The sequence below is a fragment of the Psammomys obesus genome, unplaced genomic scaffold (assembly GCF_907164565.1).
Source record: "Psammomys obesus unplaced genomic scaffold, mPsaObe1.curated_primary_1811, whole genome shotgun sequence".
NCBI lineage: Eukaryota > Metazoa > Chordata > Mammalia > Rodentia > Muridae > Psammomys > Psammomys obesus.
Window position 1 is genome coordinate 3433607 of NW_026594462.1, and position 21177 is coordinate 3454783.

The 21177-nt window shown below is 43.9% G+C and overlaps 1 protein-coding gene across 2 annotated transcripts in view; it reads left to right on the top strand.

Moving 5' to 3' along the window:
- Positions 1-758: 758 nt before the first annotated feature.
- Dusp22 (dual specificity phosphatase 22) overlaps positions 759-21177 on the top strand; it is a 61948-nt gene continuing 41529 nt past the window's right edge. For both annotated transcript variants that reach the window (XM_055619098.1, XM_055619099.1), the window contains exons 1-3: positions 759-836; positions 11333-11366; positions 13833-13915. In XM_055619098.1, coding sequence (XP_055475073.1) covers positions 816-836; positions 11333-11366; positions 13833-13915 — 138 coding nt within the window. In that variant the 5' untranslated portion in view covers positions 759-815. The remainder of the gene's footprint in view (positions 837-11332; positions 11367-13832; positions 13916-21177) is intronic.

The window sequence follows — 21177 nt, forward strand, 5'->3', positions numbered from 1 at the left end:
ATCTTAAGTGAAAGGGTTGTTCCATCCCCAGGTTGATAGCCGCTGCTCTAGCTGAAGGATGTGTGTGTGTGTGTGTGTGTGTGTGTGTGTGTGTGTGCGCGCGCTTAAAGGAAATTAAAAGTTCTGGAAGGATGACAGATGCCTCTCAATTTTATTACATGCCAGGACCTACTGTAGACAAAACCGCAATGCAGGTATGTGGGGTGGGAGGCTTTCTGGGAACAGTCATCTCAAACAATTCCCTGAAGAAGACCTGGGACCCTTTAGAGCTGTCAGCTGCCTTTCTCTCCTAGCTGGGTCAGGTCTCCGCAGAGGTGAGTCACCTAGCCCACCTTTCCCAGACGGTGGTCCTTTTCAGGCTAGGTCGGGTGGGGCACGGCCACAGGAATCCCCCCGCCTAAAACTTGGCTCAGAAAACCCAGACAGGGGAGGCCCAAGCCCAGGCTCCGTTTAGCACCTGATTCACCCAGGGAGTCAAAGCCTGAGACTCTGCCGGTAATTAGCACTAGGGAGCCCCAGGGGAAAACGCCTTTGGGGACTTGGGGACCCCCTACCGCAGCGCCCGCCTCCGCCCCCGGTGCGCGTGCGCGAACTGCAGTCCCTCCCCCCCCCCCGGTGCGCGTGCGCGCTGGGCGTCCGGCCGCGGGGGCGAAGGCCGCTCTCCCCCGACGTGCGCAGAACCCGGCGGCCATGCCGTGTCCGCGGCGGAGCGCGCTGCGAGCGCCGCCCTGGCGCCGCCTCCCGCCGCCCCGCCCGCGCGTCCGAACGCGCGCCGTCTCCTCCCGCGAGCGCGGAGCGGCGAGCGCGGCGCGGCCATGGGGAGTGGGATGAGCCAGGTAACGTCCGGGCCCGGCCGCCCCCTCCTTCTGCGGCTTCCGCCGCCAGGCTCGGCCCGCACTGCTTGCCCTTTTGAGAGTCTGGACCCGTGCTGGATGTGGTCTGTCTCCCTCCCCTCAGACCGGGCCTCTTGACGCCTGCCACCCACAGCATTGGTGAACCGGGCCAGATGGGCGGCTTCTGTAATTTCCTCTTTTCCCCAGATTTGTGTGCGCGTGCACAGAGAAGCCGCCCTGGTGGGGAAGTTCACGGAGACATTAGAACTGACCTGGCTTTTCGGTGTCAGGAGCTGGTTGATTGACCCTAGATTGTGGGGCTTCCGTAGGGCAACCTGTTGGCTGGCTGTTGAACCCACTAGGCCTTTTAGAAACATCTGTCTTTGTCCCTGTCGTGGTCCAAACCCTCTGGGCCAGTTTCCACACCCCACCCCATCATTCTCCCTAAGCTGGGCATGGTCTGGCGGTGACTGTCATCTGGGGTCTGTTTGCGTCACCCTGAAGGTTAAAGAGCTTGCTGTTTCAAAGGGAAATCTTACCACGGTTTTAGATGTCTGGGACTAAGACAAGTACTTCTGTTCAAGCATTTTAAATAGTCCGGGCTTTGGTTAGCTTCTGGCATCATGTCCGTCCGACCCCTCCCCCCCCACCTCGTCTCCATGTCATGTTTGTGGGATCTAATGGTGTGGCTTGCTTTCTCCTTTTCTTTCCTTCACCCTTTTACATTTGTACCTGCTTTGCGGTGAGGAGCTGTTGCAGTGGTTTAGTTACTTCCACAGGAATGACCATTGAATCAGGGATCCAAGATAGGGAAAGGGAACATGTAGTTGATGGAATCCTGCATGCTTTTTGCACAGACTTCACGCATTTGTGTGTTGTGAGTTTTGTGTGTTCGTGACTAGGATTTAATTTTATTATTATTATTTTGCCAGTGATCAAATTTGAAACAAACACCCTTTATTGGTTGTGTTATGCTCTCATTAGCACGGGGATCCGCCAGCACTATGAGCATTCTGCTTTTAGAATTTAGACCAGTGGGCTTGGGGGCTCTATTTGCCTTCCCCCTGACTATGGTCGTGCCTCAGCGTCCCACTGGCATTCCTAGTTCGCCCCCACTGTTTACTGTCCCTTTCTGCATTTGGTGTCTAGTATTTTATATTATAATTGAAAGAATAGGTTTAGGTGTACAACTGATTGCCTAAGGGATGTTAATGTTACATTTCTCTGCAAAAGTGGTATTATTCATATCCACATTGTGCTATTTACCTTTTATAGTAATGGATTTCTTGACTGTTGTATCATAACTATCTTGAACAGACACAGTTTTCAGTGTAGAAATGGAAAACTGTATGTGCAGAGAGAAAACTATATATGTAGTATGGTTCAACACATACTGACTGTACTGTTCCTGGCCAGGTTTAGTGCTTTGGGGTCACAGAGGAAGGAAGCCAGTGCAGAGGAGAAGGAGGTCCATCGCAGGCCTCCTCAATGTAGGCCAGTGCTTGTCCAGTAGAAATATAACATGAACCAGACAGACATTTAAGTTTTTCCAGCGAAATTTCTTTGAAAATTTAGAACAGATGATGATCATTTAAGGAATGCTATTAAACTGAGTATATTTAAGATACTTCAATGTGTAACCAATAAGTACAGTTATTCATGTAATGCTTTTTCTGCAGTCTTAAGTTCTCATTAGATACTTGCTACATTTTAAGTGCTCAGGAGCCACTGTCTAATGGCCACTGCTGGCATCTCTGTACTCTGTGTATGGGAGAGGTGGGGGAGCTCACCAGGTAGAGGATGGAAGGCTCTAAAGATAAATTTCCAGAGTGTGGGGGAAAGTAGGTATAGACCTAAATGGTGCCTTCAGTCCAGGCAAAAGATCCCTGCCACAACAAACATGCTTATTCTAAGATCAGAGGGAATTACCCAGATTACAAGGCAAGACAGTGGCAAAGAAAATTGCTGGATGCTAGTAACCAAGAGCTTTAACCAGAGTTCTTCCATGAAATGTTGCCTAACTTGAAACAGCCCCCCCCCCCCCGACTTGCTGGGAAAAGAAAATAAAGAACAGTTTATTTACAGAGTCAGGAGAACATGCTGATGGTGGAGATGTGATTCCAAGAATATAAGAAAAAATGTTTACTGCCTTAGAATTTAAGATTGTCATTTGGGGGGTGTGTATCTGAGGTTCTTGGGGCAAAATTTCTCATCACCTATAAATTGGTCATCTTTGGCAAAGAATTATGGTCTGAACAATGTAAATTCCACTCTTTAAGGAGCCAGCAGTTTGTATCCTCTTGGTAGGTGTTTGTCCCAGTTTCCTCTGTTATTCTGAGGGTGAAAGGGAAAAGGCCCCGTGAATTCTGTCCAGTTAAAGATGAGAGAAAATAGCAGCAGACAGCAAGCAGTTGGGTCCATCCTTTTTTGAGCTTCATCTCATGTACCTGTACTTCACATGTCTAAGGAAGCCGGTTTCCTCTTTGTGCACATTGGGAAATGGAGATTTGGAGAGTGTAGGTAAGACAGCTACATCCTGATACAAGAGGTGGTAGAAATTGGGTTTCAGTCCCAGCTCCCATGGATTAGAGAGTGATGGATTTCTTTCCTTTGACTAAAGCTGCCAGTTTGTCTCAAGTAAATTCTGAAAATCTCTAAAGCTTACCAGAAAAGACCACCACAGATTAAGACTCATTGTAGAACAAAGTCAGTCTCTTCCTTCATGCTTGACATTGATAAAGGAGAAGTTAAAGGCAGGCAGCTATAACTGTCTTTTAAAATTATTTTGTGTGTAAGTCCCAAGTAGATGTTCAGAGCTGACGAGAATATGGTCACCAGTGAGTTTGTGGCTCCTGGGCTTTTGAGCAGTTCTTTGTTGCCTAAGAGTAACTTGCTTGTTCCTTAACAACCCGGAGAAGCAGTGCTGCTCATTCCGCGCCTGTTTTTCACCTGAGGCACACACAGCTTAAGGAACTGGGCACAGGAGCAATTACTCAGTTGTGCTTACTGCACAAGCATGAGTATCTTGAGTTCGAGCCTCAGCACCTGGGCCAGAAGCCAGACAAGGTAGCATGTGCTTAGAATCCCAGTCCCAGGGATATGGAGACAGGAGGACCTCTGGGGCTTGCTGCTTAGCCAGTCTGGCTAAACTGAGACCCTGTCTGAAAAAAAAAAAATAGGTACAGAGTAATTAAGGATAAGTAATTTAAGGATTACTGCAATACCCCATTATAAACAAAAACAAAGTCAAAAACAAAGAAAAAAATCCCTGTCTCTTTACTAAGCATGATGTCACAGAGAACTGCCCCCACATGCTCCTTGTGTGTGTGCTTTAGCTTGATCAGCCTAAGATAATGACAGGTGGCAGGAGTGTTGCCATTGTAGGGCAGGAAATGAGGACCCTCTGACATCTGTCCCCCAGTTAAAATTAGCTGCTTCTGCCCTCCACATGCACACATGTTCACATATCCCCATACACATATTGATATGTGTGCATGAACAAACATACACACACATGTGTGTACAAGGAACTGGCCAAATTACCCAGCCAGTGAGTGGCAGAGTCTACACTCAGCCAGTTGATCTGGCTTCACAACCACAGAGTAGAGGGCCTCCTGGTATGACTGAGGGACCATCCTAGGAAATGTTTCTGGTAATACTGGGACTAACTAAGTACACTGTTGTGTGTAAATATCATTTTTCTGTGGAGTCTATGAAGGCTAATTGACTGTTTTCTCAAGAGTCTGGAACAGTGTGCATTTTTAGAGTGAGGACATATACATAGACCCCTATCCTTACTGTCATCTGATTAGTCTTAAATACTGCAATACAAACAAAACAAAGCCAAAAGTAAACAAAGAAAAACCCCTGTCTCTTCATTAAGTATGATGTCACAGAACTGCCCTACATGTTCCTTGTGTGTGCGCCTTTAGCTTGATCAGCCTAAGGTAATGACTGGTGGCAGAAGTGTTGCCATTGTAGGGCAGGAAATGAGGACCCTCTGGCTCTGATATCTTTGTCCTCTAATAACTTCCAGTATTGTTTGGCTCATGAGCGTTCATCTGACTGGCCTGGTGGCCTCTTCCTCCTCTGTGCCTTTCCTGGCAGGCAAGGATATTGCCCTGGCAGTTAGTAGGAAGCCTGCTATCGCTTCAGTTGGCATTTTCCATGAGAATACCTTTTTGCTAAGAGGGCAGGGATACCAAAAAGCCAGATTTTCCCTTGCTGGATTCATAGATACTTAAAACTAAAAGACCTTCAATGGTTAGCATAATCCAGTGTCCATTTTCTCTAAAATGTTAGAATAATGCCTCTCCCAGTCACTACTCAGATTCTTGGGTGAAGTAAAGGAGAACTTTAGGTGACATTTTTACAAACTGTAAAGTGGCACATGAGCTCTGTGATCGATGTTCTTGGATCCATTCCCTGCTGAGCACAGTGATGGACTGGTCCTGGGTCTGGCTGACATCTGCTTTAGAATGACTATGAGAAGGTAAAGGAATGAAGAAAGGATTACCGTTCAAAGGAGAAACGATGCCCCCAGTGTAGAGAAGGGTTCCTCAGCAACTGCCCCATTGACATTTGGGCTGATATTTGTTTGCTGTATCATGGGGAGCTAAAAGGCTTTCCAGGCCTCTACCCAGTGGATGCCATTCGCATCTTTCCCTACACTGGCACCTTGCAGTATCCCCTGGGGAGCAAACATGTTCCCAGTTGCCAACCTCTAGTTTAGTGTTCTCTGTATCAGAATCCCCTGAAGCCTGTTTTACCTGGAACTGTGTATTTATCACAGAGTGGACTTAACCCTGTGGGAAGTACTGTTTCAGTATGAGAAAGTGCTGGAAGTCTCGTATTTTTGTCCTGGTAAAGACTGTCCATTGTTAGCAGGTAACTTGGCTATGTTTGTTATTAATTCCTGCATCTGTCCATTCACCATTCAAGTTATACTATTCCACACCTGCTGCTGCCAAGGCTCAGTGCAAGTTCCTGTAAGGGGTGGGGGATGCTGAAATATGAAGACTCTCCCCTCGGCATTGGTTCTGGGCATGGAGGATCCCACTTTAGAAAGTGAACGTGTTTGGGGCTGGAGGCTGGCAGACAGATAGAGCACCATAACAATATTGTCTTTCCTGCACCCTCAGAATCTTGTCTTTACTCATTTTTTTTTTTTTTTAAGTATCTTGAACTAGGGATTGAACTTAGGTCCTCACATGTACTGGGCAAATGCTGTACCACTGACCTTCATCTTCAATGCTTTTTGGTTTGTTTTGATTGAAGATCCTGTTTTTATGGCCTAGGCTGGCCTTTAATTTGTAATCCTGCTCTAGCCTCCCAGGTAGCTGGGATTACAGGCATACAATATGATGACTATCTTTTCTCCTTTAGCATTACATTTTTGTTTAAGGATGCATAGTAGATAAATCTGTGGCCAAAGAGTATTGAAAAGTCTCTGTTCTTCCACCATTCAAGGAACCCATCAAAGTTTTTCCAAATGTCTTTGGGTTTAAAACCTAGAAAAATCCCTTTTGATCTAGGAAGAATTATAATGCCACACCCACTTGAAATACTGCTTTATGCTGGCTGTTTCATCAGGAGTTTCTCATCTTTTGGGATAGAGTTCTCAGATTTTGTGGCATCCTGAAGTACTAAGAAAAGTTTAAAAATAAATTCCAAACATTTCCTGCCTCCAAAGTACACTCCATTTGGATATAAATATGTTTCCAGGTAAAGGATTTGTGTTTTTTGCACTTTTGTGAGGTTGATGTTAGAGATGAATAATATGTAAGTATGATCAAGAGGAGCTGCAAACTCCTGTGTGCTTCCATGTGATCCCGAAGTGCTTCTGTCTTTTAGGGTTCTTTTGCTACTGTGTCTACTGTCTGGTGACTGACAAGCATCTTTCTGACCAGTGGCTTCCAGGGCCAGTTCCTCCGTGGTTGTGCAATTATCTCACCCGTTCCCTGTTAGTGTGCCACACGGTGGGAAGGGCTGTGCCCTGCCTTGGTTTGAACATGGTGTGTGCCCACAAAAGTGTGTTGAATCTTGATCCTCAATATAGCAGTGCAGGTAGGTCCTATAGGAGGCATCTGAGACCTGAGGCAGCGCTCTCATCAATGGACTGATGTTTTCCTCCCAGGAAACTGCCTGTTGCAGTCTAGTCTCTCTCTTCCACATGTACCAACATGCCCTTCCACTGCAAGCCCCTGTCAGATGGTGCTGGGCCCCCATGCTCTAGGACTTTCAGAACACCAAGCCAAACTAGACCTCTGCCCTCTATAAGCTGCTCAGTGTTTGGTGCTCCCCTGTAGTGGTAGAAACTGAGCAAATTCCTTCCTGGCTCTTCAGGTTAGTCAGAAAGTAAAAAAATGAAAGTTCTGAGTACTGAAGACTGTGGTAAAGAAAATAAGACCAGACAAAAGGAGAGAGCGAGATGAGCAGTCTGTGACCAGAAGAGACCTCTCTATAAGGAACCCTAGGGTAAATGGTAAAGGAGGGTGGCCCAGCAGAGAAAGAATGATGACTCCAAAGGACAAAGATGATCAGGACCAATTCTAAGCTTATTCTTCTAGAGAAGAAAAACATCCCCAGGTCACATCATAGACTTTTTTCCAATCTGCCTTTGCTGCCTACCAGATAATGGTGTCTGCCTTACCCCTGTCTGCATTCTCACTGGCCTCCTGTCCGCTGGGCCCTGCAGGCTGCTCTACAAACCATCTTTCTGTGGGCAAGTCATTCCAGTTGGTTTACTTCTTTTTTTTTTTTTCTTTCTCTGTGCCCAGAGGTTGCCAACAGTAACAGTATCAGCCAAGTGGGTGAGTCAGACTTACTGTCTTGTTTAGATGATGACGCTGACCAGTTGAGAAGTTTACCCAAGTACTGTTTAATCTGTTGGGAACCAGCCTTCCTTGATTTTGTTTTGTAATTCCGTTTGGAAGAGAACCAGACTTTAACTACAGAAATGGGTGGGAGCAATTTGCATACTAGTCCAACCCATGAAGTTTTAAATCACTGTCCTGTCTAGAAAACAAAGTTAAAAGATGACTAACCCCATTCTGTCCTTTCCTTGCAGTTTTAAAATGCATGTAAAATCCTCATCTTTCATTATTTTTCAGTAAACAGCTTCTCTAGCCAGACTCTTTCCTGAGCTGTCTTTATGGCCTGCTTAGTTTCACATAGCTTTCAGCAAGAACTGTAAATCTTGTGCCCTGGCAGGAAGACCTGTCAGAATTGAGCTACCCCATGTCTTAATCCTCAGCCCTGTACTAACAGGGACCTTTCTCTAGTCTTATCCACATCCCAGAAGGTGACTGACTGCGTCTTCCTGTAAATATGGCATGCAGACTGAGTTCACTAATGCAGCCATAGCTTACCATTTTGGGGATCCTTGCTTTTTTTGTAGGATTCATTGCTCAAGCACCATTCACCCATGTCTCATTCTTGTACTGTATAGTTAGGCCTGCAGTGGCTGCTTCTGTCTCAAGGACATGTGACATTCCTTGTTGTCATTATGCCCCAAGCAAAACAGGGCATGGCTGTTGGCACAGTGTCTACAGTATGCCTGCTGCTATAGTCATGTAAAGCTGATTGAACATATATGCTTATTAATACAATGCCATTTATATAAGGGGCCATGGATCATTTGGTGCATGGGTGTCCTAGAACCAGTCCTTAAAGGACACGAATGCAGGGGCACATAGCGGTTACAAACTATGTTTACTGGCTATGGTCAGACAGGGTTTCTCATTGTACCCTTGGCTCTCCTGGAATTGCTTTGTAAACTAGGGTGGCCTTGAAATCAGAGATCCCCCTGCCTCTGCCTCCCGAGTGCTGGGATTAAAGCATGTGCTACCACCACCAACCAGCTCAGTTGTACCTTCTTAATTTACCGTATAATTGGGTAATTTTTTTTAAATTAAGGTAAAAATGTCTGTATACCATAAAATCTGCATGCTAGCACTTGAGGCTCCTGCCTGTGTTTCCATGTGGCTAAGTTAGTGATGTGCTCTTGCCATCTCCTCAGGTGTAGGTGAGGTCAGGGAATGCTAAGGGTAGGACTGAGACTGAAAATATAGGAAAGCCAGTCTTGGAAGGTCTTCAAAGGTTCTGGCGCACAGAACCTGCTTACAGTTTATGTTGAAAGCTATGTGAAGACTGAAGCTTATGAAGGATCAGCTAAGGGCAGGGAGTAGGTAAGTAATTACCAAAGGTTTGCTGCATCATCCAACATTATTGATGAAGGATTTCGTCATTAGCATGATTGATTGCATGCTCAAGTCTATGGCTGAGCTTCATGAGAAAGTAATCTCAAGGTAGTGCAGCTATGCAGATGTGCCAGGAGAAGCCTCAGTTGCCTTTCTACACAGGTTTTTTTTTTTTTTTTTTCCTGGTGAAAGTTCATACCAAGGACGCGGCTGTAAGCAGTGGAATCCAAATATAGCTATTTTAGTAGAACAGGGCCAATGGCCAGGAAAGCTTAGGGACAAAGCCTCAGGGGTTACCCTACCTGGAGCAGATTCTACAAGAATTCCGTTGAGAACATTTCTGTTGGGAACCCAAGATGCCAGGAAGGCTTGGGGACAAAACCTCAGAGGTTACCCTACCTGGAGCAGATTCCACGAGTATTCCGTTGAGAACATTTCTGTTGGGAACCCAAGATACTGATACCATAGCCAGGGTGCCGAGTGTGCTGTCAGCCCAGTACTTGTGCTGCCAAGGAACACTCTAAATTGTTTCTGAATTATTGTTCATAGTCAGGTCATATGCTTCGACTAGAGCTGTAAAGTCCTGTGGGAACAGGAATCTGGCCCTGTGCAACCTCTATAGTAAGAGTTGAGCACTACTCCAGAGGAGGTGAGAATGCTGAACCTGCCCTCAGAGATGTCTACCCAGCCCACTCACAGGTGCTGTGGTAGTGAAACCCTGTATTGCCCACATGACTTTATTTTTCTTCTTTTGAAATGACATTTCCAAGGTACATTAAATACTTTCACCCATCCTAAATTCTTATCCTCAGTGCAGGACCAGCTCTCCCAACCCATGTCCACTGCCTGCCCTCTCTCCTCATTCCTGTACAGGAGCCATGTGTTCTATTCTAGATTAGGTCTTATTCTTGTCCACAGGGTAAGGTATAACCAAAGAATCAAGCTGATCATAGACTGCACAGTCCCTGGCATCCACCAGTGAGCCCCCTCTTAGTGATTTTTTTTCAACCCTTTTAAGATGGGGAGTTGAGCTCATTGTCTCCCCTGTCTTGAATAGAGTCTTTCTTGCCATTTGAATACTATTTTTAATTATGAGTAGGTGTGTGTATCTTCATGTGGGTGTATGTATTTAAGTACAGGTGCCCAAGGAGGCTAGATGTGTTGGATGCCCTGGAGCTATAGTTTTTTGCAGACAGTTTGAGCAGCTTGGTGTGGGTACTGAAGACTGAATGCTGGTCCTCTGGAATAGCAGCAAGTGCTCTTAACCTTTGAGTCATTACTCTAGCCTCTTCCTTGCAATTTTCAACAAATGTCAGAGTAACTCTTCTTTCAGCATTGATTGTGAATGTCCCCATTTCTATATGGTTGAGTTGTGATGGACTATGATTATTTGTTTTTCCAGTATCACCAGTTGTGTAAATTAGCCAAAAGAGCCATGTTCTGAATATGCCCATTAGAATTTGATATCACATCCTAATAAAGACAGGAGGTCCAGGGAATGGGAGATGAAGGTAGAAAAGCTCCAGGCAGCTAAATGTTGCCAGGAAATCTTAGCTTGGGCCATATGCAAGATGAACATGCATTAGAAATGCTATGGTTCCACTCTGCTTCATAAAAATAGGGACCGTGAGAGGATGGTACTGAGGCAGCAGGGGACAGGAGGACTTTATGGCCACAGCATCTGGGTGTGTGCAGAGCCTGGAAGCCAGGTGCAACTAGAAACTGGCAGGGAAGTCATTGTACGTGCTCTTAGTTTCCAGAGCATTTTCATAACTGGATTTCACTATCTTTGCAAAAGACTGACAAGGATTTGCTTGGTACTTTGAAAATTATGGGGTGTTTGTGAAACATAGCCTCTTAGCCCCTCTGATGTCTTCCATAGGGAACGGGGAATTTTCTAGTCCGGCAGAGAAGCAGGTCTGGCAAACAGTCACTGAATGGGGTCGCAGAACACTGTATACTATTAGTGGCACTTGATAGTGGACACTGTGTACAAAGATCTTGAACACGGGCAGTGATGGAAGTGCAGTGTGGAGAAGAGTGGTGTTTTCTCTGAATGCCCAGAGCACCATGCCATCCGTGTTCTAAGCTCAGGGATCTTAAGGGAGTTGAAAGTTTATAGTATAACCTTTTGAACAAATTTTCTTAGTGGCTGTGGTCAAGGAGGTGCTGGGAGTTGGGAATGGTAGGTGAGGGGCTTTGGCCTTAGCTGGGTCATCTTATGAGAGTTTCACCTTTTAGGCAGCAACCCTGTCCACTTGGCATCCACTGACAGTTGTACCTGTGTCTCTCTTCCAGATCCTGCCTGGCCTGTACATTGGCAACTTTAAAGGTGAGTTATCACTCTCTGTTTATTTAATGGTAGTAAATACATATATGGCATAAACTGTACCTTTGTGGCCACCCATGTACAGGTAGAAAGCCCTACGTATTTTCACATGGTGTGTAACCATCAACACCATCCATTTCCAGAACTTTCCCTTCGTTCCAGATGGAAAATGTGAGCCCCTGCCCTCCAGAGCCCAGTGGGTTGGGTATGTGCGCCTCTTTGGGTTTGAGACATGTCTGACACTGTGCAGGTAATACCTCTTTGAAGATCTGATTTCAAAGTTACAATCTTTTGTGGCTAGTGAGCTATGTGTGCAGTGCATTGCCACAGTGGCTGTGGTTATGGGTTTTCATTTAGAATGCGCAGTCATTTGAGGTTAGTAAGTACCAGAGGTCTACTGTCATCATCCAACATCACTGATGAAGGAGTTCATCATTGAGCATGATTGATTGCATGCTCAAGTCCATGGCTGAGCTTCATGAGAGAGAGTAATTTCAGGGTAGTGCAGCTATGCAGACATACTGTGATGCAGCAGCAGCACTGGCCAAGCCTTGTTTCCGTGTCTCCAGTGACCCAGCAGCCCACAGGGTCTTGTTTGGCAGAGTGGGCCTCCTTATCCACAGATGTACAGTTTTTTTCACCAAACCACATTTTAAAATGGTAAGCTGTTAGAAAATATATTTTATTGGTAATGAAAAATTTTAAGTTAATTTTGGTTATAGTTGCACAACTTTCAATGTACTAAAAACCACTGACAGAGTGCATGTTAGAACAGAGTATCACTACTCTGAAAAGAGTGACTCTTATGGTATGGAGTCATACTTGACCATTGCCAAAGGCTGAGACACTGTTGTGTATTACAGCACAATAAAACTAAATAACAGTTAAAAAATAGCCCAGTAAATTTATTGCCCCTCAATATCTGCTGTTGGCTAGCTCCAGGATCCCTCACAGAAACTGAAAACCAATATCAAGTCCTTTGTGCAAAGTGATGCAGCATCCACATAGAACCCCAGTGTGTCTCCTCTGTACTAAAACCATCTCTAGTGTCCCATTGTCCTCTTTAGGGACATGGCCCATAGAATGTAAAATCACCTGTCAGAGGATCCACCACCTTTCAGTAACACTAAACTGAGGATCCAGACATATACACATGAGCCATTCTACATTGCATTCCGCAGGACAGTATGAGTCAAAGCTCTGTTTCCCTAGCTTTTGATAGTGGTGCCAGGAGGTGGCTGAGACCACTGTGTGGTAAGTAGAAAGCTGCTTTTCAAGCTGGAATTTGAAGTGGTTGAAGTGGAATTTAGGTGGCTGAACCAATGAGGAGATCTTCAAATTAAAAACAAGTATTTTAACATTGCAGTTAAAGCCTTTCCCAACAATGCAAACTATTCAGAATATCATCTCTTAGTTTTTGCTCTTTCTGAGGATTTGTTGGGAATGTAAATGACATAGTTTGACCATAGACATGGAATGAGACTGGAACCCAGGAACTAGCCTTTCTGACATGCTGCCCAGAGTGGTTGTGTATGATAAACTCTTAGACACACACCCACGTGCACTGCAAAGAATAGACATTGTCTCATTATTCTATATCTTAATAAGCCTGCTTACTGCTTGTCCCACCACATGTGTTCTGGCTGTACATGTTTGTACAAATTGAGTTTATAGAGTAGTTAAATTTGGTACCTCCATTTTCCCATTGCCCAGCAGGCCCTGGGTAATTCCCCATGTCACCAGATATTCTCTAGAGACACCATCATATACTTGCTTTTGGTCCTTTTTCTCTTGTATTCCTTTAAAGAACTTGGTCAAGGCCAAGGACTTAGAAGAGTGGGACTTTTTCTTTCTTTCTGGGCTATTTAGTAGGTTAGCCAAAGTTTCTATCCTACAGGTAGGAACATTAGAAGAGAATATGATTTTGGTGTCAGTTTTTTTATGAAGATAATTTAATAGCCAGTTGATAATTCTATGTGGAATTTCTAAAAAATGTTCTGGATTATTGTTTGTTTTATCTCTAACATGGACATAGATATTATAAACCATAGTCCTATCTCAAGCTTTCTCTCTGTCAAAGAGAGAAGTATCTATTGTACTCCTCTGTCTTCTTCAGCAAATGGGTCCTGGGATTTTACTTCCAGTAAGAGGTAACAGTTTATATATATATGCTTTTATGTGACTTATATAAAAATATACTAGTGTACTACACTACAACATCTTGTATTTCTTTAGCAGTTTTCCCAAGTACATTGTTTTTAAAATCTGAGTATAATGCTTGAACTCAAAAGTTGTATCAGTCAGACGTAAATTAAGGCAAAATACATAAATACAGTAGTCCTACCTTCATCCATCTAGATTATTCTGGATATGGTCAGTTATGAAGTATAAAGAAAAAATTCTACAAGTCATGTGCTGTTTTCTGCTTAGACCATACGAGTGATGTCCATCTCTTATGTTTGATGGCAGATGCAAGAGATGCAGAACAATTGAGCAGGAACAAGGTGACACACATTCTTTCTGTGCATGACAGTGCCAGGCCCATGTTGGAGGTAAGAGAGAACATTCAAGTTAAGTTTACACCTCTGCTCACTTGAAGATATGCTGTGGCCTGATGGAGAGGTTGTCCTTTACTGTGCTCCTGCTGCATGGCTTGCTTATCTTTATTTTTTCTAAATGCCAATAGATAGATAGATAGACAGACAGACAGACAGACAGACAGACTGACTGATTTTGCAATTCCCTTTGAATATGTAGGATACTTAAAATGAAATTTACAGCCTTGTGGTGGCTCATCCCAGTAATCCCAGCACTCAGGCAAAAAGATGGCTCTGAGTTTAAGGACAGCCTGGGCTGTGTAGTGAACTTCATCCTGGCTTAGGCTACCGACAGAGACCCTGTATAACCAATGAACAAACAAACACACACATGAGACTGAGGGTATCTTGGTGATGCCTAGCATACATGAAGATCTAGGTTCCATCCCTAGAACTTGAGAAAAAGAGCTAAATAAGTAAAACCTATTGCTGCTTTCAAATTATTTCTGATTTTGTAGGATCTTAACGAATTTGGGTTGCTCATTTCCTGACGATGTTTGCCACAAAAGTTCTAATACCATTTATGTTAAGGAGTAAAGGACAAAGGAAGGCAAGCCACCCTTGTGTTTTTTCCCAGGCCTGGCCTGAATGGACACCATCAGTAAAAAGCTGCAGTGTTTTAGGTTTGGGAGGTACACAGGGTGTGTCTGCTTGCACACTAATTCCAAAAACATCTTCAATTTTACCCCAATGGACGGTTTGAGCTGTTGGTCAGGAGCAAAATCTATTTCTGTTTCTGTCGTGACACAGCCCATGTTAACCTCTTTTTAGAAAACAATGCCTGTGTGGTTGTGATACATCTTTTTTCTATTTTAGGGTGGGGTGTTGGGAAGGGAGGGGTATTTGTACTGAAAGAAAGAATCCTGATTCAACCTGTTTTCATTGAAAGTCATCTTATGTAAGAATAGGTAGTGTGTGTGTGTGTGTGTGAGTGTGTATGTTTTCTTTGGTCTTTGGAGCTTCCAGGTTTTAGCCAGTGCAAAACAAGCTAAAATAGTAAAATGGAGGCTGAGAAATAGCTGTTAAGTCTGCAGCAAATGATCACTGCTATCCAGATATCTCTCACTCTGTCTTCCCAGTCTGAGGCTCACTCTTCCTTCTGCTGTCTCCATGGGTGATTGCCAGGGCCCTTCCTTAGTCTAATGGGAATGACAGACTACATGTTTTTTTTTTTTTTAGTCCAACATTACTTTGAAAATAATTATTCTATTGTTTAATCTGTTAATGATAGTTTGTGTCTAAAATATAGACAAGTTAAACTGCAAAGTGGTCATGACTGACTTTCTCTTAAATCACAAGATGAGGCTTGAGGTTTCCTCTATTTTAATAAATTGCACGGCAGTTCTTCCCACCCTCATCCTCCGGGCCTGCCTTACTATTATGCACAAATTGTAGTGGAACATTGTCATATGAACACTGCTCTTCATCTCTTACTTTCCATCTATATACAAGGTCTCGAAGTGTTAGGAGTGAGGCCACTCAGCCTCTCTGTCACACACAGGAGCTGTGGCTGGACTGGAAAGAAACAGGTGGGGTTACAACCCAGGATTGTAATCCAGGTGTAAAGAAGCCACCTTGTGCATGAACCTCAGAGTTGTGGGCAGACTGTGGGGCTCCATTCTTAACACACTACATTGTATTCTGTCCATAGGGACAAATTCTGCCTTTACAAAGAGAAGACAGAAATGGGGAGAGGGAGAGAAGGCACTGAGCACTCTTTGTTACAGTCTTTATATTTTCCTCAAGCACAATCATCTTACAGCTTGTGCTTTCAGAATCCTCAGTGTTCTGTCATAGCCACTGTATACTCTTACTACCTCAGCTTGATAATAAGTGCTCATGTGGAATTCATGCTTTGTTACACTGCTGTTTTATATAGCATAACATAGTTAACATTGCCGAGCTTATTGCATTCATTTTTATGTCATAGGTGATTTGCTAATATGTTCCTGTAAAGCTGCCTAACAGCCTCTTGAGTTGCATGTGTAGAGAGTAATGTGGAGTGATGTGTACATGGCAATTAATTTACTGGGATTCCAGATGTTTAGGGACTTCAGTTAGCTATTTTCTCTCTGAAATTCCACATTCAGCTCCAGAATCCATGGCCTAACCAATGTGAAGAGGAGGCAGGGAAGTTACTGCTGTGTGGTCTTCCATAGCTCTCTGTTCTGCTGGCCCCGATCCTTGAAGGGAAATGGGGCAGGAATGAGGATAAAGGGTGGGTTTGTGTGCAGGGTTCCATAAATGGCCTGAGTGTATGCTCTGCTTAGGGAGGAGCCCTACCTGAGGGTAGAGGAAGGGGTGGGAGAAGAAGGAGCTAAGACTGCATTTTCTAAGAACTCCAAGTCATACATGTTTCTGAAGTTCACCTAGCTTCTCTGGGCAGCCTTTCTGTGGGATGGACAGGAAGTAAGGATATGGTCTCTTCCCCAAATCAAGGGCTTTTAGTCCTACAACATCGAGGCAGGATTTTAGAAGCATAGCTGCCAGAGAGCCATACATGGGGCTCTATGGTGTGGGTACTTCTTGGGTTATCTCAGTAAATACCTCAAGGTTCTTGCCATCAAGAGTGCAAGACTTTGGCATCTTTAGGCCAGCTTTTAATGCCAGAGAGGGTCAGTGAGAGCATGTGGTCACATCATTGAACATGCTTCAAGAATTGATGAGGGAATCTGAAAATTATCTGAAGGATGAGCTGCTATGCATATGCGAGGTGGTGCTTTGGGGAAACAAATTTAGGGAGTTTAGTATGCCATGAGCTCCTGTGAAAATCCTGCTTAGGTTGGGAGGATAAACATTTCACAAGTTGCAATGTAGACATGTTTTCAGTCTCTCTGAGCAAGGATCTTGTGTGTTTGCTTGTTGATGTGACACATGACTTGCTCCAGTCTTGTGCTCAGAGTGACCAAAGGATGCTTATGCATCTGCTAAGTTAAGGCCAGAGACAGTGCCCAGACTCTGCCCCCGAGCTGCCTTTGTATAGATTGTACCTCCCTCATTGCTTTATTTGAATGGCTATGAGAGTCTGCTATAGGGAGAAAGTAAGACTCTGTTGTTCTAGGACCTATTGAGCATACATCCTTTCAGAATGTACTGGTCTGTTTTCTGTCACAATTTCTGACCAGCACAGTGTCTTAAACTGCATCCACCACACAGCTCAGTTGAAAACCTGCTTAATCATTATACATTACAGATTTTCTTTTCCAACCAAATAAGGAGCTCATGATTTTTAGATTTTAACTGGACTCCATGTAACTTGCCATTATTTGGTTCTGGAGAAAGTTTCCAGAGTAACGCTTCAAGTGTCTAATACTCCTGTCAACATGCCTGGAGGGAAACACTGGAAGCCACTGATCTCAGGTCTCTAAAGTGCCTGAGCCATTGTCTTTGGTCATTGAGTGGAACCAGGTGTTTGGGGTTTGTGTGGCCTCTGAGGCATGGAATAAGACAGTCAGTCAAGGAAAAGAAGCCTGGAGCTTCAAGTACTGTTCCTCAGAAGAGTTTCTGAGTAGGTTTTCCAGAATGAAAGCACTTTGGTTGGTTGCTTGGTTGGTTGGTTGCTTGCCTGCTTGCTTGCTTGCTTGCTTGCTTATCAAAACTAAAAAACAATTCTATAAGAGTTTAAAAGAAAAATCACCAAGTGCAGGCACTCTACAAATCTCAGCAACTGCCTAGAGTAGGAGAATGGCAAAGAGAAGGAAAAAGCCATACCATTGTGCTGCAGCGGAAGTCAGACACAAGGCAGACAAGCAGCCACAGCTTTAGAGAAAGATTAAGGAAACCCAGTGTCAGGGAAAGCAGCTTCAAGCACACAGCCAGAAGAGGAGAAGCAGGCTTTCCCGAGTAATTCAGAAGCTGTACAAAGCTGTATGGCTGAGGCCCTGTAAACTACTGTGCTAGGGATGGGAATTCTGGGAAGGAAAGGTATCAAATTAAAGGACTGTTTCTAAAGTGAGCCTGCCTTCCTAGGAGTGATTTCTTGGCCAGGACAAGCTGAACTGTTTGGTACTTTACCAATTTTTTTTTTCTTAACAGGCCTTTACTGCTACTCTAATATTCCCTCTCCATCTCCTACCTCTGAAGAGGTAACCCTAAAATAACTTAGGAGCCATGTCAGGCTCAGAGCAAAACATACAAAAAGGGGCCGAGGAGATGGCTTGGCCAGGAAAGTACTTACTTTGCAAGTGTGAAGACTTTGGGATCCCCCCAGTATCCACCTAAAAAATACCAGGTGCAGCAGAGCACGCATGTAACCCCAACACTGGGGCGGTAGAGACAGGAGGATACTTGGGCTTGTTGACCAGTCAATTTAGCAGAACCAGTGAATTCCAGGTTCACTAGAGACCCTGTCTCAAAAAGTAAGATGAAGAGTTATTAAGACATCCCACATTGATCTCTGGGCTCCACTTGTACACACATGCATGCACAGACATGGGCACATATTTCACATGCAAAAATAAAGCAGCACATAAACTTAGGGATCTTACATACTAAGGTAACCCAATTCACTCTGGGATTCTAAGGAGCTATAATACCCTTTCTGTTCCTACTGCTTCCCCCCTCCCCCGTGTGTGTGTGTGTGTGTGTGTGTGTGTGTGTGTTGCTAGAAAGCAAATCAAATTCATTACTTCACACATGGCAGGCAAGTGCTCTGACACTGAGCCACACCCCCAGCCCAGCTACTGTCTTTTATCTGACAAAGCCCAGCAGAATTGGGTTCCTACAGATGATCTTTCCTGACTCCAAAAAAATAAAAAAGTATAAAGCCCAAGGTCCCCAAGTCTGGTTTAGATAGTTTGATAAGAAGCTAGTTCTTCTGTTTTAGGCCAGAGACTTTTATCCCAGCATGCTCCTTATCTCAGTTCTTTGTTGCCAGGGCTGATGCTTCTGGTGGCAGTGTTTATAGATATTTCCACATTAGGAAACAGGTGTACTTATTGAGCTCTCCCTAGCAGTGTGTGAATGTACCTGTTTCCCAGGACCAGCACAGTTTTATTTTTTAAGCATCTATTAATTATACAAACTAATAGATTTTATTGTGATATTTCCATGCCTGATTGTAACATACTTTGATAATATTCACTACCCTCTCTTGTTATTTTATCCTTTTCATTTAGCAAATTTCTATTTTGTCTTATTTTATTTTTTGGTCAAAGTCTTATACCTTTCCAAGGAAGCTCTTCTGCAGAACGCTGGGAGCTAATGGCATTTTTGCTCCTTGAGCATCTAGTATGCACCTTGCCAGTGACAGGCACTGAAGAAACTGAAAGCATGCTCACCCCACCCCCCGTTAATACACAAACAAGATCATATTCTGATTATTTTATAAGTATTCACAGTCATTACAGCCTGGTGAAAGAAGAACTGTGGCTCAAGGTAAGTGACAAATCAAATAGGAGGAGTAGGCTGAAAGACCCAAGAGTGAATTCTGTCTTCATCCATGAATCTGGAGTTGTTTGCATTGTACATGAGTCTATGTGGGCCTTAAGCAGTAACCAGGAACTCGTACAATCACTGTATGGTGTTGTGTCCAGAAGAAAGAGAGACCCAGAAGGTAACCTCCTCTGCATGGTCCAGATACTTCACTGTGATCTCTGATCCTTCAAGACTTCCAAGCCTAGCAAGCAGGCTGCATTATCTTTACTTTTTTGTAACATACTGATTTTGGTGACTCCACCTATCAGAAAATAGACCCTGACCAGGGTTAGACCCTGAGATCTTCTCATTATAAAGGCAAGGGCCTTTCTCGTGGACACAACTATTTAGTACTGTGCTTTGGTGTTAGTCATTGACATACACATTACTAGTGCATTTATAGGGAGAAACCATCAATACATAGATTAATTAAAAAAAAAAAACAATTCTGGACTTGTAGTTACAGTATTCAGGATATAAAAATTCTTCATCTGATTCTGTGCTTGGGTTGTGGCTGGAGAATTGCTTGTGTTTATTAAGAAGTGTTTCCTTACTGGGTCTCAGCAATAGTAAATGCCTGCAGTCAATAACATGCTTGCAAAAGGACTTGAATTTGACCCCCTGAACTGATGTTAGAACCAAGTGTCATGGTTCCTTCATGTAATCCCAGCACTGGGGAGGCAGAGACAGATCTGGAGCACACTGACCAGCAGGCCAAGTTTTTTTGGCAAGCTCCAGGCCAAAGAGAGACCTTGTCTCAAAAAATGGTGGACATTTCAGGGTCCAGATCCCCTGTTAGGAGTCTTAGCTAGGGTCACCCTCATAGATTCCTGGGAGTTTCCCTGGTCCTAGGTTTCTGACTGGTCCTAGAGCTTCCCCCCTTTCCCCCACTGATTTCGGTTCTCTTTCCTAGTTCTCTCTCTCTCAGTCCACCCCACACTTGATCTCTCCTATTATACTCCCCACCCCCTCTCCCACCAAGTTCCCTCCTTCCACCTTCAATGTCTATTTTATTTCCCCTTTGAATGAAATTTAAACATCCTCCCTTAAATTCTTCCTGTTATTTAGCTTCTTTGGGTTTGTGGATCGTAGCATAGTTATCCTGTACTTTATGGCTAATATCTACTTATCAGTAAGTACATACTATGTGTGTCTTTCTGGGTCTGGGTTACCTCACTCAGGACATTTTCTTATTACATCCATTTGCCTGCAAATTTCATGATGTCCTTGGTTTTAATAGCTGAGTAGTATTTTATGGTGTAAATGTTCCACATTTTCTTTATTCATTCTTTGGTTGAGGGAAGTCTAGGTTGTTTTCTGGTTTCTGGATATTATGAATAAAGCTGCTATGAACATAGTTGAGCAAGTGTCCTTGTGGCATCATGGAATATCTTTTGGGCATATGCCCAGGAGTGGTATAGCTGGGTCTTGAAGCAGAACCCTTCACAATTTTCTGAGAAACCACAAAATTGATTATCATATGGTTATGCAAGTTTGTACTCCCACCTGCAATGGAAAAGTGTTCCCTTTGCTCCACAGCCTTACCAGCATGTACTTTTACTTGAGTTTTTGATCTTGGACATTCTGATGGGTGTAAGATGGAATCTCAGAGTTGTTTTGATTTGCATTACCCTGATGACTAAGGACATTGAACATTTCTTTAAGTGTTTCTCAGCCATTAGATATTTCTCTGTTGAGAATTCTCTGTTTAACTCTTTACGCCATTTTTTAATTGGGTTATTTGATTTCTTGTTGTCTAATTGCTTGAGTTCTTATCAGTTGTCTGTCAGATGTAAGGTTGG